Source organism: Chrysemys picta, chromosome 4 (genome assembly GCF_011386835.1).
Source record: "Chrysemys picta bellii isolate R12L10 chromosome 4, ASM1138683v2, whole genome shotgun sequence".
Classification (NCBI taxonomy): Eukaryota; Metazoa; Chordata; order Testudines; family Emydidae; genus Chrysemys; species Chrysemys picta.
In genome coordinates, this window is record NC_088794.1 from 125,938,817 (window position 1) to 125,966,512 (window position 27,696).

Sequence of the window (27,696 nt, forward strand, 5' to 3'; positions counted from 1 at the left end):
GCCATACAATGTCCTTATATCCCTCTCCTTTATTCAGATCTCACTGCAGATTCCCTTCTTATGCAAGACTCATAATTCTAACCAATGTCAATGAAACCACAACTCTAATGTAGACCAATGTGGCCTCCCCTTGTGTTGGATTGTCTCTCTAGATTGTAAGCTCCTTGAGGCAGAGAGCATACCTGATTTGTCTCATGTACAGTGCTGAGCGCTCTGTCAATGCTTCAGAGATTAGACAAGTGATGACTTGAGACTTCTGCTTTTTCCACTAAATTCTGTTTTATGGTTGCCTCGCCCTCTCAACTCACCCATTTGTCTGTTTTCTGCATCTATGCAGGTGTGACACCTAGATTGTGAGTTCTTTGAGACAGGGACTGGTTTCTCTGTTACTTGTTTGTACAGTGCCTAGCACAATGGGGCACTGTACATTGACTGAGACTCTTAGATACTACTGAAGCAAAAGTAATTATTTGTAGTAAAGCTCAAAAAAATTACGTCTGTGAACTCAACAAGAACCAAATAATATCTAGTAGGCTGTCACAGGTAGTGTACAATATACAGTTAAGGGGATCTCTTTTTAGGATAGAATTATGTACATTATATACTCAATCATAAGCCGGTTCATTTATAAGTCGACCCCAACAAGATGGATAAGTAAAAATGGAAAATTTTTATGACCTGTTCATAAGCCGAACCTATAATTCAGGGGTCAGCAAACTTTGGCTGCCGGGCCATCAGGATAAGCTGCTGGTGGGCCGAGATGGTTTGTTTACCTCGAGCATCCGCAGGCACAGAGGTAAACCTAAGTAAACAAAGTGTCCCGGCGCACCAGCTGCTTACCCTGACGGGCTGGGACAGCAACTGGTGGGAAATTTTTGGGGTGGGAGGGAAGCTGGGGGTCAGAGAAGTAACCCCAGTGACCACCCCCCACACGACCCACCCCTAGCCCGGCACCCCCACACTCTCCTCATCCCATCCCTTCCCACCTTATCTGGGGAGGGCCACGGGACGATGTCTCTGGCCTGGCTGGAGCTGCTCCGGCATGTGGGCAGCGTCTGCAGCCTGCTCTGGTGGGTCAGACCTGGCGGCGCAGCTGCAGCATGTTCCAGTGGGCTGGGCCGGGCAGCGTGCTCCAGCGGGCGGGGTGGTGTGGCCACAGCCTGCTCTGGGGGGCAGAGCCGAGCAGCACGGGTGCAGCCTGCCAGCCCCAGAGCTGCAGCTGCTTCGGAGGCTGGGAGTGAGCAGTGTGGCCAGAAGTAGAGAGACTCTGGCCCCGCCTCTTCCCTTCTGTCTGTGCTGGCTGTACTGCCTCTCCTTTCTCCCTCTGTTGGGGGGAGGGGCTGTGTCCCACCTCTCCCTCTCTATACCCCTTCATAAGCCGACTCCCTTCTCTGGTGCTTCCCTTTTTTACTAAAATTTTGGCTTATGAACGAGTATATATGGTACATTAGGTGCTGTATTTCAAGGCTGCTGTTAATTGTGTTGAGTTGATTTAAAAACCAATATTGAATGTCCTGTTACTTGTGAAAGGCAAGAAGAAAACAGTAAAAGGAGGGAAGGAAATCCTTCCTCTATTTTGATAATCTTGTTGCTTGTAGATGGTTGCTTGCAGATGGAGTGTCTTTCCTTTTATTTCTGAAAATGTTTCTCAAGTTTTATTAAAGTGAAAATCCAAGGGTGTTCAATAATCCCAATTTTCCTTTTTGGTAAAAACTGACTTTGGAAGAACACCTTGACAGCTGTGCTTGTCCTACTGACAAATGTATTGTTTTTTTGCCAACGTTACACTTACCAAGGGAGAGTGCCAGTTGAAGCAGCGGGCTTTGAAGTGATTCACTGCTGACTGGTAGCAGTCATAGTCACTGATGGTCAGTCTATCTGACAGAATTTGCTCAGTTCGCTCCTTTGATTCTGTTACCAAGGATATGATCTTTCGCATGGATTCCTGAATAATCTGTTTAGCCTGCACACAAAGCAAAGACAACTTATAATGTGCTTTTCCTGACCCTAACTTGCAGACTATTAACTGAATGCCACTTCCTTCTTTCAAAAAAAAAAACTTGGGCTCTTTTAAAAATACTCCGTTTTCTAAAAGAAATACCATTGAAATTACAGTCCCTTTTGGGCCTGCCCCTTAATAAAACATGAACAAATAAGAAGGGAAATCGGAAAGGTTACAGGTTGTGGGCTTCCAATAGAGCATTCATTTAACCTATTAGTTCTCCCTGCACAAAGGGGGGGAAGGCACAGTAATCATGACTAGACTTGCTGTAGCAGCCTTCTGGGAAAACGTATTTGCTCTTCAGTAATGATATTAGAGAGTTTTGGGAGACTTTGGTTCAGGAGAAAGTCTTATCTCAGGCTAAAGTAGGCAGTCATTCTGAAGTATGTCTTTCTTGTGCAAGAATTATGGGGGCAAGGGGATATCCCCTAGTGGTAGAACCACTGGCAGTAAAATCTAGTAGGTTAGTTTTTGTATGTTTATATTCCCGTTTGGTAAGTTACCAACAGAAGATGCCTTGTCCATAGATCTCAGAAGTTTAAATAATTGTGGAGAAAAATATCAGATGGCTGTTAATGATAGCAGATGCATTTTGTCATGAATTGGGGTCAATTTGCTGTAACTCCATTACTCCAGTCTCACTGGAGTTACTTTTGATTTACATCCATATAATGGAACTGAATTTGGCCTTATGAATGGTAGTTAGAATTTTTAGCTTTACCTCTAGATGTGTTTTCATCTCCCCTGCAATCTTCGTAGCCTCATAAATATCATTAGTAGCCATCAGCTTCCGTTTCATGATTTCAAGAGGCACATCAGGACTAGGAGTGAGATCGTAGTGTGCCACTGGGGGCAGTGAAATAGGAGTGGATTTCTTTCCCATGCCCTGAAACTGCACCACTTTCATAGAAGAGATGCTCTGCAAATTAGAAAGCAAACAAACACACACAGGTTAAACATCTCTGCTAGATAGTCATCCTTTGTGTTGCCATACAAGCTTGTTAATTTTCTAAACTTGCTTGGCTATGGAAGACATATGAAGGTAAGTATTGTTTTACAAGCAGTAGGTTGCCCTAAAAGTGGCTAATCTTCAAGTTCTCTAAGGCAAAAGGCCACCAGGTTGAACAGCCTGAATTTTACAGATTGAAGACCACATCAGAAAATCATTTTATTAGTACACTGAACAATGGGATGGAATGCTTTCAATTGTGTTTATGAATAACGTGGCAGTTTATGGCACCTTCTACCCAAAGAGCTCAAAGCATTTTATTATCATTTATTAAGGCTCACAATATGCTGGCAATATGTCTAGTACAGCCCTTTTATGGATGGGTAAAGTGAAGCATTGGGAAGTTAAATCAGTGGCACACTGTGTCCTCATGCCCCGTTCCCTGCATTAGCCCTTAGACCACATTTCTTTTTGCTATATCCATGTAGGAAAAGAGGGCCAGGTGAGGTCTGGTGCCAGGAGGCAAACCTGACCAGGAATTGCCCATTCTATTCTGCTTGCCTGTTCACTATGCCCTGCTTTTTCATCAGGCCTCAAGGCACTTGTGACTGGAGCAACAGCAGAGAACAAAAGAGTAGCCAGGAGGCTGGCATGAAACTCTCTGCTCAAGACGCACGTAAAGGTTGAGGGGCTGAGGAGCAGGAAATGGCTACTGGCCCTTCTGAGGGTGCGAGTAGAGAATTAGGAAGGAGTAAGAGTTCACAGTGTAGAAGAAAGGATGAGGTGCTGTGGACAATGGGGGTAAAGAGAGAGAAATGAGAATTTCTTGGTTCCTGTCTTGCACTTTCCAATCTGAAGGGTAAATGCAGAGACTGAATACCTGCAGCTCTAGATATGAGTGGCTACAGGCCTGAGCTACAAAATTCAGACCTTGAATTCTGCTTCTCTAGCTTTGAGCAGGCTTTCGTTTTTCAGGTCGATATTCAGAATCTGAGGATTTGTCCCATCACCAGGGTACAGCTATTTAGAAGGGATTAAATATATGGGGAGGGCTTGACCTGGAAACCAATTAAATGAATACTCACTTTGTTTCCATATTGCATCACATGGCTGGTGTTGGTGTGTTTCTTTACTATCAGAAATTGCTTATGGAGAGTTTCTTTTTTCAGATCCTCCTGCATGAAGAAATGTATGTTTATAGATATCAAAATATGGCTGTTGTAAAAATGCAAGGAAAATTTAAAAGACCCTTAGCTATCCCTGAGCAGGAGGTGAGTACCAGGGCAATGGCTATTAGCACTTCAAAAGAAATTAAATGAAAAGTTAGGAAACTAGGGTGAAATTGAGATTCTATGACATCTTCTCAAACTGTAGTAAAAATCCCTAAAGTGTTTCATTACTACTGTAAATTTGGTTCAAAACAACTCTTAATGAATGGCAGTAGCTTTTGGTCATATTTAAGGATCATTAAGGAAGCTTGCATACACTGTTCAGTAACTGCACTTTGAGATTCATGTTCAAAAACTTGCAGTGATGTTGCCCCAAATTAGTAACTTTAGACTAAGTGAACTCAAAATTAGTGGCTAGACTATTTCTAATTTTTTCCACTTCAACACCCACCAAAGAGGAATTAAGTTTCTGAACTAAATTTAAAGATGGCTAAATGAACAACTTGCACAAATATTGAATTTGTCAGCAAAGTATTTAAGTTTATAAGCCTTCCAGTTCCACATTGCTAATGATTAAGAATTTAAACAATTTTTGATCTTAAATAAAACCTAAAGGATAAAATAAAACTTGTATAAAGAAAAACTGTAATGCTTAAAGCTTTATAATTGTCTTAAATTTAAAGCACCAAATATCTGATCTAAGTAACTTACCACATCAGAATCTTCCATCCAGTTGACACTGTACCAGTCACCTAGGTAGGTCTGTCTCTTATCATCATAGTAACATGCATAAGAAGACTCCCTAGGATTGGCAGCAGTAGTTGCATAAACTGTAGACAAATAGAAGAGCAGCCTTTATTTAAGTGGTACTTAACTGCCTGCTACACTTGTCTGAATGTCATGGATTTTATTCATTTACTTCAGTGCTTTGATCTGAAAAAATCAGCCTGCTAATACTTTGTCCACAGTTGCTGTTGGTGCCACTGGAAAAGCTCTTTTCCTTTTACCAACTGTGTGTTGTATTGTGAGCATATAATGAAGAATGTGTAGTTTTGGGAAAGAGGGCTTTGATTAAAAGCTACTATTCAAAAAGCTGCAAATACAGACACTATCTTAGTTGAAGGTGTGACAGGTTGGGTCACAGTAACCTCCTGGGAGTTGCCACCTGATGTGCCAAGACTACCTCTGCTCCTGTTTTCCCTGTCAGCTCAGGACTCCAGCACCCTGTCTTGCTGAGCCAGACACTCCCGTCTGTTCCAACAAAGACCCAGTGTCCGAATTACTGATCTCAAAGCTGCAGGTTAACCTGAAAGCAGCTAACAGAAGTGTTTCTGTCTTTAACACTCAGACATCTGAGTTAATTAATAAGTAAAAAGTGATTTTATTAAATACAGAAAGTAGGATTTAAGTGGTTCCAAGTAGTAACAGACAGAACAAAGTAAGTCACCAGGTAAAATAAAATAAAATGCGCAAATCTATGTCTAATCAAACTGAATACAGATAATCTCACCCTCAGAGATACTTCACTAAGCTTTTTCCTCAGACTGGACACCTTCCAGGCCTGGGCACAATTCTTTCCCCTGGTACTGCTCTTGTTCCAGCTCAGGTGGTAGCTAGGGGATTCTTCATGATGGCTCTCTCCTCCTTTGTTCTGTTCCACCCCTTTATATATCTTTTGCATAAAGCGGGAATCCTTTGTCTCTCTCTGGGTTTCCACCTTTCCCCCCCCCCCCGCCACTGGAAAAGCACCAGGTTAAAGAAGGATTCCAGTTCAAGTGACGTGATCACATGTCCCTGTAAGACCCCAAGCCTTCATTCCTCCCAGCCTGACTCACAGGAAGGCTTGCTTGCAAACAGAGCCCCAGTCAATTGTCCTGGTTGATGGGAGCCATTAAGATTCCAAACCACCATTAATGGCCCACACTTTGCATAATTACAATATTTCATATTTTTTGTCCCAGATACAAGAATGGTACATTTTATACAAATAGGATAATCACACTCAGTAGATGATAAGCTTTGTAATGATACCTTACAAGAGGCCTTTTGCATGAAGCATATTCCAGTTACATTATATTCACTCATCATCATATTTTTATAAAACCATATAGACTGCACACCGTCACAGAAGGATAGATTCTTAAGTGAACAGCTGAACTGCCTATTCTGCATGCTAACAATTGGTATTAATTTGACATTTGATTTGGAATAACATTGAATGTCCCTATGCAGTGTTGTTGTAGCTATGTCAGTCCCAGGTTATTACAGAGACAAAATGGGTGAGGTTTAATCTTTTATTGGACCAACTTCTGTTGGTGAGAGAGACAAGCTTTTGAGCTACACAAAGATCTTCTTCAGATTCAGATTCACACGGTTCAGTGTAAAACTAAAAGATATGACCTCACCCACCTTGACTCATTTAATGTCCCTGAAATTCCTCTTTTCCAGAAAACACTGCCACTGGAGTAATACTGTACATTATTAACACTCATTGAGCACACTAAGGTAAAAAAAACTTTAGAATAACAGCTCCATCCAACAATGTGCTATTACTAGTCAAGTATTTTCTAACACAATGGGATACCTGGGCAAAACAATCCGCAAGTTATCCCATTACCGGGATAGGAAGCCTAATCCTAGCTCTGAAAAATTCACACACCCAAAAGGCCTCCGTCGCTAAAGACATAGCATGGCATATTTTAACAGATTTATTTGGGCATAAGCTTTCGTGAGTAAAAACCTCACTTCTTCGGATGCATCCGAAGAAGTGAGGTTTTTACTCACGAAAGCTTATGCCCAAATAAATCTGTTAGTCTTTAAGGTGCCACCAGACTCCTTGTTGTTTTTGTAGATACAGACTAACACGGCTACCCCCTGATACATGGCATATTTTGTATGTTTGCAGGAATTTTTGAGTTCTAGGAAGAAAGTTGAATGTAGCATTTGTGATATCAATATAACAATAGTTATTTCTTTGTATATACAAGTCATTTTGTTTCAGGCAGAAAAGAGTTAGAATCTGGTGAAAAGTAGGACACCAAAACTTATTGCCGTTTTAACCGTTTGCATTTCATAATTCTTTCCATGGCACATTCTTAAAATGCTTAACCAATAATCAATTAAATCTTGCAGCTCACCTTTGAGGGTAGGTGACTAACACTCCATTTGGCAGATGGCTCAAGAGAACAGAGGTTGTCAAAAATAAAGTCTCAAGTCGGTGGCAAAGCTAATAACAGAACCCAATAGTCCTGGTACTCTGCTAACCCTCTACAATAATCCCAGGACTGCCCTCAACACTTCTTATCCAGTAGGGATATGCAGCACATTGGCCACAAGAACTTTTGACCATTTCAAGCTGGGAAACGCCAGGCCAAAAAGCTGACTGATCACTTACCGTTGATATTGTCAGCCAAATGGTTCATCATTGATCCGGATTCACATGCTTCAATGTAAAACACCAGCTGTAGAATAAGTGAGACATGTTAGGAAAAACCAGTGGGCTGGAGAAGAGTTTTGACTCCTTTCAAACGGTAATTAATCTGGTCCTAAAACAGCACACTATACATAAATAAAGGCAAATTAGGTCACTTCCTGCTTTGAAAAACTGAAACAAGTGAAGAAAACTGCATTGAAAAGGTTTCTTAATGGCTTTTCTATGTACATCTCACATGGATCTTTTTGCTAATTCAAGCAGAATTCAACTAGCTGGTCAGCTTTTTTTATTGGAAATAATATACCATTCTGAATTGGCCATAGCCTCAGTATTTTGGGGACATCACCACTTATACAGACCTAAACACAATCAACTATAGTACTCTGACATGATTAATAAAAAGTTTATTTAAGAAGGTAATCTAACAAACAGCTATAGATACCAATTAGTGTTCTTTGCTCTAAGTGACTTCACCTGTACTGAAATGGGAATAGAAAACACTTAGATAAAAGAATTGGTGGGTTGTTTAATTGAAATGTTAGTTTCTGTAAGTGTCCCTTTATCCTCAGCTGACTTGTTATTTTGTAACAATAACCAGCAGTGAATCACACGATATACACAGGCTTCCTACAGTAATAGTACACAGGGTCAAGGGTGAACAAAGCACAATAAGCCGAAGCAGGGGCAGGGGTGAAGTGATAGTGGGTGTTTTTCAACTCTACTGGTGATCAAAACATATGGGAGTCACGGGACTTTGCTAAATCAGGATATGAAACTTTCAACATTGATCCAAATAAATCACATGCTACAACTGGAAAGTAAACAACTGAAGACGATCTAAAAATGGAATATATATCCCGTTTTTAGATGGGCAATCGATCTACATTTCAGGCTTTGAATCATCTTGCTCTTTAACAACTATGATTTTATTGTTTAAACAATTGAAGGAAGTGCAGCCAAAGATGTCACAAAGATGCTTCCTCTGCATTAGTTCCTCTATTAATTTCACAACATCTGATAAACTGTTATTTACCTTTTGGTATTTTTTGTTATGGTACATGTAATAAATGGTCTTGTTCAAGTCCTTTACATGGAGCTGTAAAATAAGAACACTTGTTTTAATACCATCTTAATTCAGCAAAACAAATAAGAGAAGAAAGTCATTTCATTAGAATAAATGATTCCTATTTTTTATATATTACTGCTTCTAACTATTTGAAGATATAAATATTTTCATTGTTGGAGTTTACAAGAGAGTTGCTTGAATATTTAAATAAGTGATTTAATGTAGTTTGTGATCATCAAGTCCAAATTTAACATGAAGGCGTTATACTTTTTACCTCCAATGTTTTGCCCCCCTGGGAAACAGAGGTTACAATATTTACTACAGTGTGCAAGATGAATAATCATGCCCACAACAGTCTGAATGATGCACTGGAAAGCTGAGCAATAAAATCACACAACGAATAAATAGTCTGTCGGGACCTCAGTTTTCAAACATTAAGTATTCTATTTTATATCATGGCCCAGATTGCGATCTCATATAAACCGGGAGATCAGAACATGGCCTCTTAGATCCTTTCCAAGAAAAAAATAGTGTGTTAAGAAATTTAGATTTAGAAATATTTATTTTTATGGTAACTTTAAAAATGTTAAAAATAAAATGCTTACATCACCATTAGGAAAAGCCAGTAGTCCAGGGGCTCCATGGTCAGTGAAATAAACAAACACATGATCCTTGGGACCACTGCCAAGAGAAATTCAGAAAATTGACTTTCTAAACATTTCACCTTAGTCTTTACATAAAAACCTGTTATAGTATTGAGACATGCTGGTATTCGTGAAGATAAATCAGAAGATGTGGTCTCATCTATACCACCTTTTTAAATTACATACTATACTTTGGATACTTATGTGAAAAGATGAATGACTAGAAAAGGAATGCAAATAGAAAGCCAGAATCCTAAACTGAACAAAACACACACCTGTCAGGGATGGTCTTTCTAGATAATACTTAGTCCTGCCATGAGTGCAGGGGACTGGACTAGAAGACCTCTCAAGGTCCCTTCCAGTCCTACAATTGTATGATTTTATGTATCTTTTAAAAGTGCTTAAAATTTTCACACTAGCAGCGTAAATGGATTTAAGTGCCTTATTCTTGTAATATAAACATTCTGGGTCGTTTTAGTCCCAGATTAAGTTTTTGTAAAATAGTTTTATAAAACCTGAGAATCAATAGCTATTTCCATAATTTATTTTTAATTTCAGGGTTAATCTAGTTCAGCTTCATAAATATATGCTGCAAATATCAGAAAACACTGGTACATTTTAAATGTGTTCTATGAATGCAATGTACTCAAATCTGGGATTTTTAGCCTTCTAATCCTTGATGCTCCATTAAGGTGGATTACCTATACCAATAGGAGAATCCTTCCCATCAGCATAAATAGTGTCTACACTGAAGTGCTACAGTGGTGCAGCTACAGCTGGGCCGCTATAGCGTTTCAAGCATAGACAAGTCATCTGTATGTAATGCACAATAGGACCTGGTGCATTATGGATTTTCATCTTCCCCTGATGTATCTGGAATATTGTAGGCCAGTACCAGATATAGTTAACACAGGACTTTCCATACCTAAAAGATATAACAATAATAGGAAGAGATTCTAAAGATTCTTCTTTGTTGTTAAGACCCTTAATGAGTGTAACTGTGTGAAAGAAGACAATGTAGCCAAGCTGCTCTGAATTGTATGGTTGTATTTATCCAACTTAGGATTCGGCTATTTCTCCATGCTGCTAAAATTTAGCTATTTTGCCAGATTTATGTTTGTACTAGTCTGGTTCTGAAATTCTTTGTGTATTGGATACTTAAAGGCCTTCATCTCAGAAGACCTTGTGTAGTCTGCCGCAGGGATCAGAAGGTTGTTCCATTCATGCAAATGACAACTATGCATGGATGCAAGTAAGGTTAAATACTGTCTTCTTACTGAGTAGCAATAAATGTTGGGACCCCTCACATCCACTACCTTACAACTATGCGAGGGGGGGGAAGGGGGTAGAGGGAGGCAGGTTGAAAATGCCCGTGTATGAGTAGCCATGGGCCTAAATGCAATTTTTAATTTGGCTAATGAAATGTTTAGCACTGTTCACCTTTTAGGCCTCATTCCAGTTTAGCAATTTTGCAGCACTACAGCAATATATTCATTAATAAAAGCTCAGAACCCTTCTCAGCACTTCTAATCTTGTATTTATACACTGAATATTTTAAGCCTGAGCTATGTAGGTGAAGCCCCACATGACTACAGCTATGTGGCAATGACCAATTTAAATACAGTCCAGCTCTGTAACTTTTCTCCTTGATTCCAATGCCAAAATTCCCTTCTCTCTCCACCAACTTGTCTGCAGTAGCCAAGTTGCTCTCTATTGTGGATATCTAGATCTCAATCCACACTATATTTGGTATCAATCTGATACAGACACACACTTTTTGATACTAGATTGCTAAAAAAGTAGAATTGTCACATTATTAATTCCAAAGATGTAGAATAGCCATTGACCAGTCTTGCTAATCCTCAATCTGGACAACAATATAACTAAGACTTCATTTAAATCCCACCATTACTCAATATCAGCACATGAGTGTCCACCCATATGATCTGAATTATCATATCTTGAATACAACTTCTAGGTTACCTTTTTAATACTTTTCCTGATCCTATGCCCTTCACTGCTTCAGCATCACCTCTCAGAACAGCAAGGAAATTTTCTGGAGTAACATCCTACAGATCAAGAGAGTTTTAAAATTAAATATGAAATACAGTAATAGTCAACTTTATCTGCTCACCTAGACAGACAGGTTCTGTACCCCAGAACCAACAAATGTTTTACAATGCAGAGGAATGCTGTTGGGGTGGGCTTTGGGAGCTGGTGCCTATGATAACCATTATTACTGATCTTCATATGCAGCATTTTTCTTTTCCCGTAAGGGCTTGTCTATACAGGAAAGTTTTACTAGCTATACCAGTATAATTATACCAGTATACGTAAAATGATATAGATACACATTCCATGTGTGAATAAAAGTGGTTCTTTGGTTTAGCTTAGCCCCCTTCCAAAGCGACATAAGCTAAACTGAAAAAGGACTCATAGTCCAAAATAAACGTGTACGTAGTTATATTGGTATAACTGTATCTGTTTAAATTTACACCTTGGCATATGCAAGTACAACTTTCTGGTGTAGACAAGGCCTTAATCTTGATGGTCACTCACTGCAGTTCATTAGATCATGACTGCTCTTGGAAATCAGGCAACAGTCATAGTGTGGGAAACTAGGAAAACGCTCCAGTCATTGCACATATAAAATACAATGAAACCTATACTTCGCGTCACTTTTATTAGGTGATCTCCTGTCATGGAAGACTGGCTGAAAGTATCCTGAATTTATTATATCAAGCACAGTTCTGATCCTCTTCTGTTAAGCAACTGATTTTTCTCAATCCCTTTAAGTAGGTTTCACTCTGTCAAAAAAGTTCTCGCCATTTAACCTGATACCAAAGGGCTACTGCTTCTCATTTCCAATTAAACAAGTACAAAATATAAGCCACGTTTGCCAAACAATATTATTTATCCAGTAGAAGTCTCTAACTACTGGCAGGATTCAGTAAAATAAGTAACTATTTTTTTAACAAAGTTAGGAATGTCTTTGTTTAAAAGTTATTTATTACTTTCAATGAAGTGTAGAGAAGACAAGCACTCAGGTGACAGTATGAAAAATTTAAGTGCTGTTTTTATAGCTCTTTGCAACAGGCTTTATGGTTGCATACGCAGATCTCTGAGACTACCTCCAATTTAAGTACATCTACACGGCACACCACTGGTGACAGCATGTAGGATATGTGTAGCTACATGCCACAGTAAAAAGCAGGCTGTGTTCACTGTGGTGTGCAGCTACACACAGCAGTGAAAGGCTTTGGCAGTGGGGAGGCAAAAGGGAAAGACTTTGGCAGCTCCCCACTGCTAGAGCCTTTCACTGTGGGAAGGAAAGGCTCTGGCAGGGGAGAGGCAGCAGGGAGCTGCCATAGCCCCTCCCTGCTGCTGGGAGCTGTTAGAGCCTTTCCCTGCTGCCTCCCCCCACCAGAGCCCTTCTCCAATGCCGGAGCCTTCCCCTGTGACACAGAAAGACTCTGGCAGCAGGGAGACAGAGGGACACTACACTGCTAAAAATAGCCATGTAGATGGGAGGCACTACTTGGACATGTAGAGCTGCGTAGGGTATATACCCACAGAGTTCAGGCTTGTCTTTATTCTACTTGTGCTTCACCATCTACACTGCTCCTCAGACCTACGCTAGGGGAGCATGCAGTGTACATATTCTATATGCCGCCGTAAGGAGTATGCAGTGTAGACATACTCTTAGTGGCAACTTGTAAATTACTCGGATATTGGGCTACTGAGCCATAAATTCAATGAGTGATTGTTTAATCAAATCTACAGTGAAATTTAATCAGTGCATGTTTACATATTGAGTTATTGATTTTTTTTTAATTGTAAGATTTCCCCTCCCCTCACTCTGAGAATGGTGCAGAAATAATGGAATAGTCTATTGTTATAGTTTCTGCTCCACTTTAATATGCCCTCTGTTTACATCCTGGTTAGGAAAGGTTGGCCAAGCCATCCAACTGGATGAACACTTCCAGCGCTTTGTATCAACCAGAGGCTTAATACTAAATGTATTCAGGAATATCTAACAGTCTGGGGGGTGAAAAAAGATTTACTTGGGTCACTAGGGAATGTTAAATCTCATATATATTGGTGAATAGTAGAAATTACTTCGGTCCTACCTCTTGTACATAGTCCTTTGGCACTCCCTTGTACACATCTGTGCCATTGGGTCTATTGATGACGATGCCTTTGGTTGGATTTCTAAAAATTAAGTTGGACACATGTATTAAGAATAAATCATATGCCATATAGTGCCAACAAATTAACTAGAAAAATATTAAAAGGTCATGAAACGTCGACAAGATCAAGCCCAAATATTTGTACATATTTATTTACAAAAGCATCACGCTTTAAAACTGATTTTTGAATGATCATGTGGAGGTCTTTGTGCCTTATCAATTACATATGCCCAGCTCAAGCCCCATGAACCCAGTGGCAAGACCCGGTAAATTGTTCTGAGAGTGCAGGACATGGTCCGTGATGGCTATAATCCCTGGATTTTCAGCCTGGGTGTTTGAAGTAGCCCTTGCTGGTTCTGCTTTTAAATAGTTTTACTCTCTTTTGACACTTGAACTGTTGCCAGTGCTGTGTAATTGCAGTCACTGATAGCAAATTATTAACCAGCTAGTGTCACCTAGTTCAGTTTATCAATTAAGGCAGCTGACTAAGGTGTGGCTGTCACTGTGCCCACACAGCTTCTAGGAACCAAAAGTTAGAGCTGAGTGTTGAAATTAGTCCAGAGTGAAGGGCTATCACTGAAACTGGGTGCAGCTGCACAGAAATACTGACCTCCTTTGTACAGCATTTCAATATTTACTGGTGAAAAGTGCAATGTAAGAGCTGGTTGTATTATAAAGGCAAATATGGCCAAAGATACCAAATCTGACGATGCATGGGAATTTCCTTTTTTCATGTAAAGTATGCTTTGGGGATTAAACAGGCTGACAATGGCCCTTAAAGATATCCACACTATATAGGCATGTCTGTACTGTGAAGCACTACATAACAGATAATTTTTACTATGTATAATAAAAATTAAGATTGTTTACTTGTATCACAACATGCAAAAGTAAGTTACCAAGGAGCTCTGAATTTACACTGCCATAACTAAGATCAGAATCTTACTCTTGAAATTTAGAAATTTGCAAGGTACACATCCTAAAGTGAACTTATTTCAGTGATGGGTGAAGTGGTCCCTGTACATATTCTGCGAAATGCTTAGGATGCTTCTTTTTGAGGTGCTACATACACACAAAGTACTACTGCTAACTATGGAACAGAAAAAAATATACATTATATGGTTTAATATTCTTGCCATGTTCTTCACTTACTCCTCATTATCTGCAATGTCATCATACATCATGACAATGATCTGTTCATCTGGAATTCCATTTCGGTGTACAATCTGGTAAGCATGGCATACATCAGCCTGAAATAGAGCAGAATGTCCTTGTTAATCTTTGGGAACAAAAGAATATCACTTTATAGGCTTTTTGTCTAAAAGAAACTCCAGACCAACATCCTCATCTAAATAACAGGATTTCACAATTGTCACTCTGAAGCCTAAAATGTCTTGAGTCAGTGTGAAGGGATGAAAACAGTTATAATCATGGCTGAGAGCTCTTTCTGTTCAGAATATCACCAGATTCTATCATCACTGGTTGCTGTGAGAACAGGATGGAATGTTGGAGTCTGAAGGTTCTGTGGCAGGTGGAATGTGGTAGCTGATCAGAGAAGCTGGGGGTTGCAAAAAGATGCTTGTGCCTCCAGCCAGGGCGAGCTCTGTGCACAGACTTGGGAAACGTACAAACAGCAATACTTCTCACTACAACACAGTGTATGGGAAATGAGGGCCCCATTTTCAGCTTTTTTTTTTTTTTTTTTAAAACACACATGACTTTCTGAATGACACCCGTGCAACAGCATGGGCTTTCAGTAACTAGTTGTAAATATAAAGGATTGAGAGCCTCCGGAAAGCCTGAGCACACAGCTGTCATCAAAGGCTTAATGACTTTCTCCTAGCCTGCCACTTTGACCATGTCATCCCTCTTTTTGCATCCCCCCACTGGCTTCCTCTTCTCCATTGCAAACATAAACTGCTTATATTCACTTTCAAGGCCTTTCACAGCCTATCCCCACCCTACCTATTATCTCTCCTTTGCAACTGAAATGTCAATTCTTATCTTTGGTAGGCCAGTAATACCAGCCTCCATCACTCACTTGTTAAACTTTCAAACAAGCACATTAGTGGTTTCTCCCAAGCTGCCCTCCATGCTTGGGAGAAACCCCCTGTAAACATCTGCAAAACTAATTCATTATCCACCTTCAAATTCCTCCTTAAAACTCTTTGCTATAATACCTACAAAAAACTTGACAATGGGTCAGCAGCTGAGACCACTGCCTATCAATAGAGTCTTACTGTTTCCTTGTGCCGCCCAAATCTATTTGTCTATATCAGAGGTCCCCAAACTCTGGGGGGCACCCCACTGGGAGAGGGCATGGAGGAACATTCAGGCGGGTGCGGCTGAGGCCTGGGCCAGCCCCCAAGTGGGGTGGGGAGGGAGCGCCACCCAGCTCTGCTCCTGGCCCCGGCTCCACTGACCCGGTCCCCAGCTGTGACCCCAGCCTCAACTCCCTTACCCCTGTCTGCATCCCTCCCTCCAAGCCATGGCCCCGCTTCCAGCAGGCTCTGGAGGCGCACAGACCGGGGTAATGGAGGACTGAAAAGTTTGGGGACCACTGGTCTTTATCCATCTGTTATACACTGTCAACTAAGGTGGTAAGCTTTTTGGGGCAGGAACAATATTTTTATTTGTACATCGCCTAGCACAGGGGTTCTCGGGACAAATTTTTTGGTGGCCTCAAAGTGCAGCCACCAATTCTTGCTGTTGGCTGCTCTCTCACTTTTTCCTAAAATACTTGATTAGCTTTAGGATAATCAAATAAATATGCACATATACACATCCAAATCGTAATTTATTTATTGCTAGCTAGTAAGTCTGTTGTGAAAAGTGATATTAACAAACATACTAGTATCACTTTTCACAGAAGACTTAATCAGTCCTGGCAAATTAAGCCATGGATGGAGGGTTGGGGGAGGCGGTGAGGTGCAGGGGAGATGGGGCTGGGAGAGGCGGTGAGGGGCTGGAGCCTGAAGCCCTGCAGCCTGCCACTGTGCAGCCAGAGCCCAGGCCTGGAGCCTGAAGCCCCACAGACAAAGTTTGCTGCCCCGCCACCCCAGGGCTGAAGCCCAAAGCCTGAGCCCTGCCACCCATGGGAAGGTGGGGAACTCGTAACTCCAGACTGGGACAGGGCCCGACCCCTGCTGCCGGTCTCAGCATCCAGGAGCAACAGGAACGGGGACGGGGCTCTACTTTGCACTCCCCCATCACAGCTCAGGAGGGTGTGGCCACATGCAGTCACCATGGCTGCATTTGAGAAACGCTGGCCTAGACAACAGGGTCCTTCTGGTCCATTACTAGGACTCCTGCCTGCTATGGTAATACAAATATTTTTTTCCAGTCAGGGCTTGGCGCAATTAGATTATAGCACAGAAATGGCTACTGACAGTATTAGTACCCATCACTGTACACTTAAAATCCAATTGCTCCAAGTCCTGATTGGGGAAAAAAGCCGTTAATTACATGAATGCTTTTGTAGAGCTTTCTTATGCACAATAGACTTCAGTGAAAGGTTACTGGGAACATAATGCCTTCCGCAAAGAAATCTAAACTAAAATCCCATGCACTGAAGGCCTGATCCAAAGTCGAGCCGAGTCAATGGAAGACTCCCCTTGACTTCAGTGAGCGCTGGATTAGGCCTTAAATGACGAAGTGGTTGGTCTAAACAGTTATGATTTATGTGGTCTGACATCTGAAAAATTAACTTAATCAGAGTTTTGAGCTAGGAAAGATTCTCCCCCACCTTATTACACATTCCTTGTGGAATAACCCTAAGTATCTTAAGGGTATGTAAACAGAATTTCTGTGAAAAGCTGAACTACAAAATTTCTAATCAAACTCTTGCCCTTATTATAAACAGGATATGAATGTGCAGATTTCCTTTAAAGAGAGACACGTCTGCTATAGTTAATTCTCTTTTTTTATAACAGAAATTACGATGTACATTAAAGTGATCTTATATTAAAAATGCATACCTCCACTAGGAAAGCACTAATATTTTGTTTTAGAAACTTCCCTCACAAACAAATTATTTTAGCTCTACAATCTGTTGATGATTTAATAGACTACTGACAAAATAGATAACTACCCCTAGATAACTGACATTTTCCAGAAATGCATTTTTCAACATTTCAGTGGAACTTCAAACAGCATTATATCAAGAGAGGTTTTCTTTCAGGTTATGCTGTGTGGTGATGGGGTTTGTTTTTTCTTTGTTTGGTTTTAATTCTAAGCCCTTCCTATGATCTAGTCCAGGGGTAAGCAAACTTTTTGGCCCGAGGACAACATCTGGGAATAGCAATTGTATGGCAGGCATGAATGCTAACAAAATTGGGGTTGGGGTGCGAGAGGGGGTGATGGCTCTGCTTGGGGGTTGGCTCTAGGATGGGGCCAGAAATGAAGAGTTCAGGGTGTTGGAGGGGGTTCTGGGCTGGGGCAGGGAGGTAGAGTGAGGGGGGGAGAGTGAGGGCTCCAGCTGGGGGTACGGGCTCTGGGGTAGGGCTGGGGATGAAGGTTTTGGGGTGCAGGAGGGTGCTCCCGGCTGGGACCGAGGGGATTGGAGAGTGGGAGGGGGATCAGGACTGGGGCAGGGGGTTGGGGCACGGGGAGAGGCTCAGGGGTTCAGGCTCCAGGCAGCGTTTACCTCAAGCGGCTCCCGGAAGCAGCTCCTGGAAGTCCCTTCTCCAGCTCCTATGCGAGGTGCAGCCAGGCAGCTCTGCATGTTGCCCCATCTGTAGGCACTGCCCCTGCAGCTCCCACTGGCCGCGGTTCACAGCCAATGGGAGCTGTGGGGGCGGTGCTTGGGGCCGGGGCAGCGTGCAGAGTGGAGCCCCCTGGCTGCCCCTACACATAGGAGCTGGAGGAGGGTCATGCCGCTGCTTCTGGGAGCCACGTGGAGTGGCCCCCGACCCTGCTTCCTGGCTGGAGCATGAGAGGGGGGCAATCCCCAGACCCTGCCCCCCAGCGGGAGTTTGAGGGCTGGATTAAAACGGCTGGCAGCTGCATCCGGCCCGCAGGCCATAGTTTGCCCACCCCTGATCTAGTCGACATTAGAAAAGTTGCACAGATTTAATTTAAATAAATCCAATTAAACCAGAGAAAACTCCTGATGTAGACACTGAAACATGATTAAACCTCACTTTTATTGGTTTAGCTTAATTCAGTAATTTATTAGCACATGCTAAGCAAAGATTAAACTGGTTTAGGAGTGTCCACATTAGGGGTTTGACCTGGTTTAATTAGATCAATTTAGTTAAACTAGTGAAATGTTAATAATATAGGAAAAGCCCTGTCTTCATAGTCTAGTCTGACACAGAGAAGGGATGGTAATTGTGCAAGATTCCAGGAAAAGGTGAGGTACATTCCATGTTTTTAAAAAAATCTGCTGTAACACAATCTCTTCACATGATTTACTTTGGAAATCTAACTGTCCTTACTAAAGGAGTTATATTTCCTGTTACATCAGACTAGATTTTCTTCCTCCCAGCTCTGTAAACTTTAATATTTATATTTCAACATAGACATCTGTATGGCACTTCACCAGTCCCTGCCCCAAACTGTTTACATTAAACACAGATCTTGACAACAGACAAGACAAGAATAGGAGAGATCAAGGTAAAAACATAAGATATGAAGCAGAAGTGTGTGAGGTTTGCTAGGGAAAAAGAGAACTGGAAAGCACTAATCTGTGCACTCTTCTGACCTTGAAATCCTCCCCAAAGATCTGCGTCTTCTGTGGTGCCTACAGTAAATGGCTATGGGCTTAGCTTCACAGGGAACTCTATCAGCATAACCATACCAGTATAACTGAACTACACAATACTGACATAAACTAAACTAGAGAAAGGCACTCTTATTTTGGAGTAAGTGTGTCTGCACTAGGAATTATACCAATATAACTATAGTGGTACAATTATAGTACATTTCCCGTAAAAACAAGCTCCAAATAGATGGGACAATAAAACCTTCTGATGTACAAATATTAACCAACTCAGAATCATTCAATTGTGGACATAACTAGCCTTTGTAAACTGGTTTGTATGAATTTTCTTTGTCTTCTCTCTTCTTTTCTTTATTGCTTGTTACACTCACTTATTACATCTTGACTTAATTACATGGTAAAACTTTTTGGGGAAATATCTTTTTACCCTGTGATTGTAAAGCACTAGGCATAAATGGCACCTCATCAGGCCTCCATGTGCTCCTAGTACTACTGCTACTAATCAGAACAGAGGTCAGTTGAAGAAAGGAGGGGCTATTTTGGGGACATTTAAAAGGCAAAAAGTGAGGATTTGCATATTCCGTTTTAGGCCTTGTCTAGATTAGGCTTTGCCTGCATAGTTAAACCATCAAAACCTTATCATGTGGATTCAGTTATATCAGTTTACTGATAATATATATAAACTGTGTTTATACTGGTATAGTTTATTCCAGGTTGTGGAATTGGCATAAGCTATGCTAGTATAAGCACAGGTATACCGGTATAATTGTATTTAGGCTACAGCTGTTACTGGTATAGCTATATTGGTTAAAAAAATAACACTCCTAACTGACCTAGCTATGCTGGTAAACTTCTGTAGGCTAGGCTTTACATCATTTTAATCTAGATAGGGCAGCAGCCTCAGCTAGATTATTTGCCACTTGTTGCTCCTGTTATACCCTTCTCCATACTGTGGCCCTTTCTCCTCCCCCAGTATTGCTTCAGCATCTTTTCTCTGCACTTTTCAACCTCCTCCTCAGCACTTTGGTGCCATTACTACCGCTTGGTATGTCTAAAATCTCATTTTGATTACTTATCTTCCCCCAAACACATCCTCCTGCACTGTTCTCATAGCCAGGTTTGTTGTTTGCGTGACTGTTCTACTCCTTTCGGTGTTAGCACCACACTTTATCATTTACATTTCTTGCATCTGCTCTCTGGAACTCCTTTTCACGTTATTCTGTTCTATATCTGTTCTTAAATAGTCCTCATCATTTAAGTATCTGAAGGCCTTCCAGTAAGAACCTTAAGAAATGTGACTGACATCTGTCCTGTAATTCACTTGTTCTCTCCCCCCTCCTCCGTCCCTCCCCCCGGGGCTGGAGGGAGATTGTGTGTGCAGTGTTTGTTTTGGTAGGTTTTTTTAATTATATGTACTTTCAAAGCAGACTAGAGCAACTCACTTTCTCATCAGTGTCCTTTCCAATACACTATCTTTTTTTTTTTCTTCATAGGACTCATTTACCGCGGTGGAAATAAGGGTGATGCCAACCATTCAGGTGTTAACACTGTAAAACCTCAGTGCAAAACACTAGCTCTTTTCTATAAAACAATATATAACTGATGCAGCTTCCTAACCATTGTCATCTGCTGCCTCTGTACATTTAGGGCTTATCTACATGGGGAAGTCACACCCACACAACATAGGGTGTGAATTTTAAACCACTGTCATACCACCACAACTCCCCATGTGGCTACTTTTATTCTGGTAAAAGAAGGTCTTTTTCTGGTTTAGTCTGTCACTTTGGAAGCAGTTCAAGCTATGTCAAAAAAGCACTCTTATTCCAGAATAATGAAAGAGATACTGGTGTAATTACACTGGTATAACTGGAAAAATATTTCATATAGGTATACTCTTAGATGCAGCCCAAAATAAAGGTACACGTAAATCACTGAACAACTCTTCGGAGATTTCTCAGTCACCACAAAAAGGATGACTGAATCCTTTGTGAATAAGATGCCAATCGGATCTTTCAAAAAACTGTTAAAAAAATCCATTTTTGTCTAAAATAGGCCAAAGTTTTCAAGTGAGTAGTGATTTTTTTGGGACCCCAAACATACTTTAAAGGAGTCTGATATTCAAAAATTCATAAGTATCCAGTCTCTAAAAATCAGATCCCTTTAAAGCATCTCATTTTGGGCTCCCAAAGGCCAAGTCTACTTAAGAATCTTTTGCCAGCACACGGGTGAGTGCCGAAACACTGAGGACACAGTAATTCAGCTATGGTTTCCAGTGGAGATGCTCACACCTGGGTGAGGCTGATCTAGGCCTCAAAATTCTGGGTTAACTGTGCAGTGCAGACCTAGCCTCAGTAGGAGTTAAGGCACTTTTTAAAAACAGTGGGAGACATTCTTCTTAATGATAACTGAATTCACTTGTTTACTCATTGTTCAGAGAGAAATTGCTGTCACGCTGTGTTGCCTAGAAGGAGATTGGGGTTTTTCCACTGCACCTTAAGCTTTTAGGTTTCCTCATTTCTTCCTCAGCTGCATTTGCATAAAGAATGGAACAAGAAGGCATACATAGCCAAGACTTTCAAAAGTGACTAGTTATTTTGGCCAGGTCCATGGGCGGCGAGCGAACGCACCCTAGGGGGAGGCTAGCCCCCGACCCCTCCCTCCTCTGCCTGAGGCCCTGCCCCTTCTGCTCCCCTGCCGGAGCCCAGAGCACAGCACACCACCCCACCATGCGCCCCAGCGCTGGGCAGCGTTGCCAGAGTGCCTCCGGCCCCAGCGCTGGGCAGGCAGCGCGGCCGGGGAGCCCCCAGCCCCAGCATGGTCCCAGTGCCAGGTGGCATGGCATGGCATGGCCTTGCACACCATAGGCCCCAACCTCCCGGCCCCAGCTCTCGGCCACAGAAGGGAGCAGCAGGCAGGAGGGGGCCTGGTGGAGTGTGGGCAGGGCCATGCTAGGCTGTTTGGGGAGGCATGGCCTCCCCCGCCTACCATACCCACCACCCATGGCCAGGTCTATATTTGAAAAGGCTTGTCAGTATGGCTATACAGATAAAAAGGCCTGCTAGCATTGATGCAGCTTATAGTGACAAGAGTGCTTTTGCAGGTGTAGCTTGGTCCAGTTTGGCGAGCAAAATAAGCTTTCATGCCAGTAGAACTGCATTGAGAATAGGGCTTTTGGCAATTTAGAAATGTCTCAGTCCTAAGTGACATTCAGGGGCATGCACAAGTTGGGGGAGAAGCAGTGGCACGGGCTCCCCCCAATAATTGTCAGGTGCACAAAACTCCTCCAGCCCTGGGGTAGCGGTGGCAGGGATAGGAGAGTGAGCTTCTCTCAGCCCCGGGGCCGTGGTGACGGGGAAGGAAGAGCGAGCTCCTGCTGGGCCAGGGCAGGGGGTGGGAGGGAAGAGCGAGCTCCTGCCAGGGCCAGAGGAGGGCTGAGGCGCAAAGCAGGGCTGGGCGTGAGCTGCGGCTGGATGAGGCGCTGCCCTCTTCCGGGGGGGAATGACTCTGGATATGAGCTGGGCCCTTCCTGTGGATCACCCCAGCTGCGGCGGGGTCGCTTGCCTCTCCCCCTCCACGGAGATGGGGGGCGGGGGCGGTGTTCTACCTTGGCCAGTGCTGGCAGCTTAGAACTGGTGCGGACCAGGGGAATATGACTGTTTAAAACAAAGCATTGCGAAGGCCCACGGTGGGTGTTGACGCAATGTGATTTCTGCCCAGTGCTCTGAATGTCAAAGTTAGCAAGCTCCAGCCAGGGGGACAGGAAGAGAGGCTCCTCCCAAGACTGGGGCGAGGGGAAGGCACAGAACATGTACCCCCCCCCCCACCACCAAAAGGGGTCGAAATTAAATTTCTGCATGTACCCCTGCTGACATTACATGGCCAGGTCTACACTAGGTGCTTTTGCTGGCACAGCTGTGTCAGCCTGGGGCACTGGATCCCGACTGGCATAGCTGTGCTGGTAAAAAGCCCCTCATATAGGCACAGCGAGATGGACAAAGCTTCATTTTACACAGACAGCTTGTTTTGTTCATGGCGAGTGGTTTTACTATACAGCTTTGCCAGCAATCTGCATCCACAATAGGAGCACTTTGCCAATATGCTATACCAGTAAAAGGCTCCTTGTATAGAAGCTGGTAGACTCAGCACATACTGGCAAAGTTTCTAATGCAGACCTGATCTTACCCTGTTCATGTTTAATGACAATAGCTTTTAAATGGTATCCTTTAAACTTGAAAGTCAAAACCACCTGTGTAGGGGATAAGGAGGGATGGAGTTCCCACCTTTGTGCTAGGAGGGCTGGCTGGAGCTACTATGGCTAATGGCGTATGGGTTCCACTATGGCTGCATCTTCATCATGGAGATGGAAACCAAAAACATTTTATAAATGGAAGCTTTAGACTCTCCCCCAGTATCTGAGAAAATCCCTAAATACAGCATGCCCCCTCCCCATCTTCTATCATGCCTGTAATATTTCATTAGTGTTGGTATCAGGCTGTGTGTTTTTTCTGCAAATATCAAGCTGCAAAATCTCTCAAGAATGTGTAAGAATTGCTGGCTCCACTATAGTAAATGTTTAGGTTTTTGTCCTATTAAAGGAACATTGCAGTGATCTGAAGTAATAAATGAGGGGCTATAACATCTCTGATAGTGAAGTATTCTTATAGCCAATATCTATTAAAAATGTCAACTATTTCTTAAAATACCTGCTGTTGTTTCATTAACTTCCCTAACTGTGCTTCACTGGTTCAATAGCCTGATCTGTATTGCGGATACTTTAGAAACATTTCCCAGTTGCTAACATTGGTTTAATTGTAACAGTGTTAGCAACATTGGAAGCGCTAGTGTAGACAAGGCTGCCATTACAGCATTCATAACCACATCCGTTAGACTTGTTCCTAGCAAGTTAAATGACAGGGTGCTAAAAATGACACCAGCAGCAAAACTAGCTGTCTACAGTAGGGATCCTAATACAGTAAAAGCTTTTCTATCCGGCATGTTGGGGGAATGTTACTCAATGTATATCTTTTCCACCTTAAATGGCACACAGTGCTGGAAAGCATGGTAGGGGAAAAGTGCAAAACTGGTTCTTTTTAGCAAATTCCAAGACAACAGATTTCAGATATTTTATGTACATTTATTTTTGTCTTCAGCATTTGAATTTTCCTGGAGGAGGATTTCACTTAGTTTTCTTCAGCTGTTTTCCCAGAGATGAAGACCTCAGATTCTATTGCCACCTCTTATAGCAGTGGTTTTCAAACTGCAAGCCATGACCCAGTGTAAGGCACTGGGTCACGGCAGCTCTGGTCAGCAGGGCCATTAAAAGTCCCATCAATGGTGCTGCCCGGCTAAGGCAGGCTAGTCCCTACCTGTTCTGACACCACGCTGTGCCCCAGAAGCAGCCAACAGCAAGTCTGGCTAGTAGATGGGGGGGAATCACAAGGCTTCTCAGGCTGCCCCTGCCCCGAGCACTAGCTCTGCACCCCCATTGGCCGGTTCCCAGCTGGGGGCGAGGGGGTGCCTGCCACACGGACCGCTTGCATGCCTCCGCCTAGAAGCTGGACCTGCTGCGGCCGCTTCCAGGGTGCAGTGCGCTTCGTGATGCCAGGACAGGCAGGAAGCCTGCCTTAGGACCCCCGCTACGCTGCTGATCCATGTTCTTTATTTGTTTATACTCTGGTGGATTATATTGTCATTTAGGATGGGTTGTTGTGAGGCCAACTGCATGTTTGTTTTATTGGGTGTGTCTTCACAGCCATTAACTGACATTAGCCTAGCTTGAGCAAGAGCAGTCACACTGCACAACACAAGATGCAAAAAAAACAGGGATATTAGTATTAGTGCCTCATATGTGAGTGCCAGTGCTATAAATTGAGCCTCTCTCTCTGAGAACTTGTCTGTCCTTTTTGGGCACCCATGGAGAATTGTGGAAGGCATTAGAGGATTGCAGAGTAGTCACATTAGCAGCTGCTGAATTGTGCTAACTCAAGGTTTACTCTATAGCCCCTGACAGGCCAACTATCTTGAGTTAAAAACACCACATTCCTGAGGTAAGGGGAGTATGTAGAGGGACTCAAGTTAACTTTGCAGCGGGGACAAGCTCATTACTTTGGGTTGTGTATGTTTTATAAAAATGTCAAGGTGCCAAGATGATTTGTTTATGAAAGATGAAAATAAATGAATAGCTTAAGTCTTGGCTTTATTTGGAACTAATTCCAATTCAGCCATCATGTCCAGAAACTGTAGCTTCAAGGTGCAAATCCCTAGTGTAGATAAGGAAAGCAACAATTTGCACTTGCCTGGCTTACGCTTGGGGTTTGCACCAGTGCAGTGACACCAAATCTCAAGTATATAAAAGGCCTTAGATTACTTGAAACTATAGGTTCAAATCCTACCAGGGATGACTCATTCCTTCATCCTTACAAGGTACAGTATGGAAACCGAGTTCCCTGCAGTATTTTGTGTATGGAATCTCACATAATATTTTAAAAGGTGAGGTCTCATCCATTCAGCATGGATATCAAAAATCCCATGGTGCTTTATAGAAGAGGAGGGTTAGCTTCAGAGTCCTTGATCAAAATGTTCCTTCCTCCCCCCCACAAGACCCCCACTGTTCTGTAGCATGTTGTGCACTAATAAGTTGCTAGAGTGGAGTTGTTGCAGGTGGCTACAAGATGCATTTCAGTGGTGCTGTATACAGATAGCATGCAACATGGTTTGAAATAATTCAGGATACAAGATTATGTATAAATGTACGTTACTTGAAATTTGCATCTTGCATGAAGTGTAAATGGACTGTCTGCTTCCCCCACCCCACTCTATGTTTAACAGCTCAGGTGTCCAAGGCAATCTTGGTATCTTACTTGACAAAATAAGCTGTGGGTGATCATACTTTACTGAGTTAACAACAGCAACTGAAGTAAACCTTAAGCTTTCAAAGAATAGCATTCAGTGAGGCAATGAAAGCAGACAAGCTAAGTAACAGATATACTGCTGAGGACAATTCACATCTTGTAATTTAATTTGCACAGACTGGACTGTGTGCAGAAATATTTAATTAACAGGTACAAGATGTGATGTATTCCTCTTAAATTTCTCTGCCAGAAATAGCAACCAAGTTACACAAAGCTGACAAATGAGCAGTGGATTTGATTAAAAACCTAGCTGAATTAATTACTGTCAATAGGATAAAAATTCTATCTGCAAGTATAGTCTGTCACAACACTAACTTTGACACACCTTCCTCTGGAATAATTTTGAGCTCATTCCTGGGTGGCTCTAGAATTCCCTTTCTTTTATCTCCACCAAGCAACTCAGTGTCATATATGAGCACTTTAAAGTATTTTCAAGGATTTCTAATAAGAGAGGAAGCATGGGATTGGGAGTCAAGACCTGAGTTCTATTCCTGGCTCTAGCACGTGACTTGGCCAAATCATTTAACCTTCACCATATTTCAGTTTATATCTGGAAACTGGGGAACAAATACTTGCCTCAAAGGTATGTTGTGAGGCATAAACAATATTTATATCATGCTCTGAGATGGAAGGTATGATAGTAATCCAAAGTACTATTTTGTTCCTTTAGTTAAAGGTTAGGCCTACTGGGCAACTGGTTTTGATTGGTCTCTCAAGGTGATATTAAAGCAGGTTTTACTGTATGTTGGCTAGACCAATTCTAAAGAAAGTCTCCAATAAGTATTGGAAGCTGTGAAATTGTAAAGGGTTGTTTTGATTTTCTTAACCTTGATAGCACTTTTTGATGAGGTTCCCATTTTTATTTAAAGGAAGGATATTTTCTTCTCGCTTCATTTCATGTTGATTAAAATAACAAGATTCCCAAGATAGACACTTAGAAAGTGATGGGACTGGCAGGTCCCTGGGCGGGTTCCCTAAGCACCTGTGTGGCATTAAACAGGCTGCTGAGCCACTGCACAGCTTACAGGGAACTTGGGTCTATTGATAGAAATCCTTTTTCTAGCCTGCAAAAAAACCCTACCATTTGGATAACAATCGCTATCTTTTAAAAGCTGCTACTGAGCTTGCACAGGAACAAGTTTTCCTAAAGATTTTAAAAACAATGTTATTCCTACCTCCATCTTTTTAAATGAGTGTTCTCCCACCAGAGTGTTGTGTGTAAGGGAGCTGGTGAAGTTATGTTTTGAGGTTTTGTTGCTGCAAATCTTAAAGCAGGCCTTCAAAACCCTTAAGCTTAGATGTCCCAGGACCAAGTACTTGAACAGGACACCTATATAGTGTGAGACTTAACTGAATGTTTTACTGGTAGGGATGTAAAAGGTGAGGGGGGGGGGGGGGGAGTCGCCAAATAGTTGGAAGAGAGAGTCGAGGAAACATAATGGACAAGAGCATACAGAATTGGCTTTCAGAAAAACCTGCTCTAGTTCAATCATCTGTTATTTAATTTGATGTAGTAATGGCTGAGTGAAATTTTATGACCTGTTAGGAAGACATCAGACAAGATGATGATAATGGCCTTCACTGGCCTTTATTTATTTATTTTTTAAAGA

The 27,696-nt window shown here is 42.1% G+C and overlaps 1 protein-coding gene across 2 annotated transcripts in view; it reads right to left on the bottom strand.

The window, feature by feature from the left end:
• Positions 1-27,696, bottom strand: part of LGMN (legumain) — a 41,218-nt gene that overhangs the window by 3,046 nt on the left and 10,476 nt on the right. For both annotated transcript variants that reach the window (XM_005285439.5, XM_042858633.2), the window contains exons 3-12: positions 14,606-14,703; positions 13,394-13,475; positions 11,247-11,332; positions 9,225-9,300; positions 8,587-8,649; positions 7,515-7,581; positions 4,832-4,950; positions 4,037-4,126; positions 2,724-2,921; positions 1,793-1,963 (exon numbers count right to left, since the gene is read on the bottom strand). In XM_005285439.5, coding sequence (XP_005285496.1) covers positions 1,793-1,963; positions 2,724-2,921; positions 4,037-4,126; positions 4,832-4,950; positions 7,515-7,581; positions 8,587-8,649; positions 9,225-9,300; positions 11,247-11,332; positions 13,394-13,475; positions 14,606-14,703 — 1,050 coding nt within the window. The remainder of the gene's footprint in view (positions 1-1,792; positions 1,964-2,723; positions 2,922-4,036; positions 4,127-4,831; positions 4,951-7,514; positions 7,582-8,586; positions 8,650-9,224; positions 9,301-11,246; positions 11,333-13,393; positions 13,476-14,605; positions 14,704-27,696) is intronic.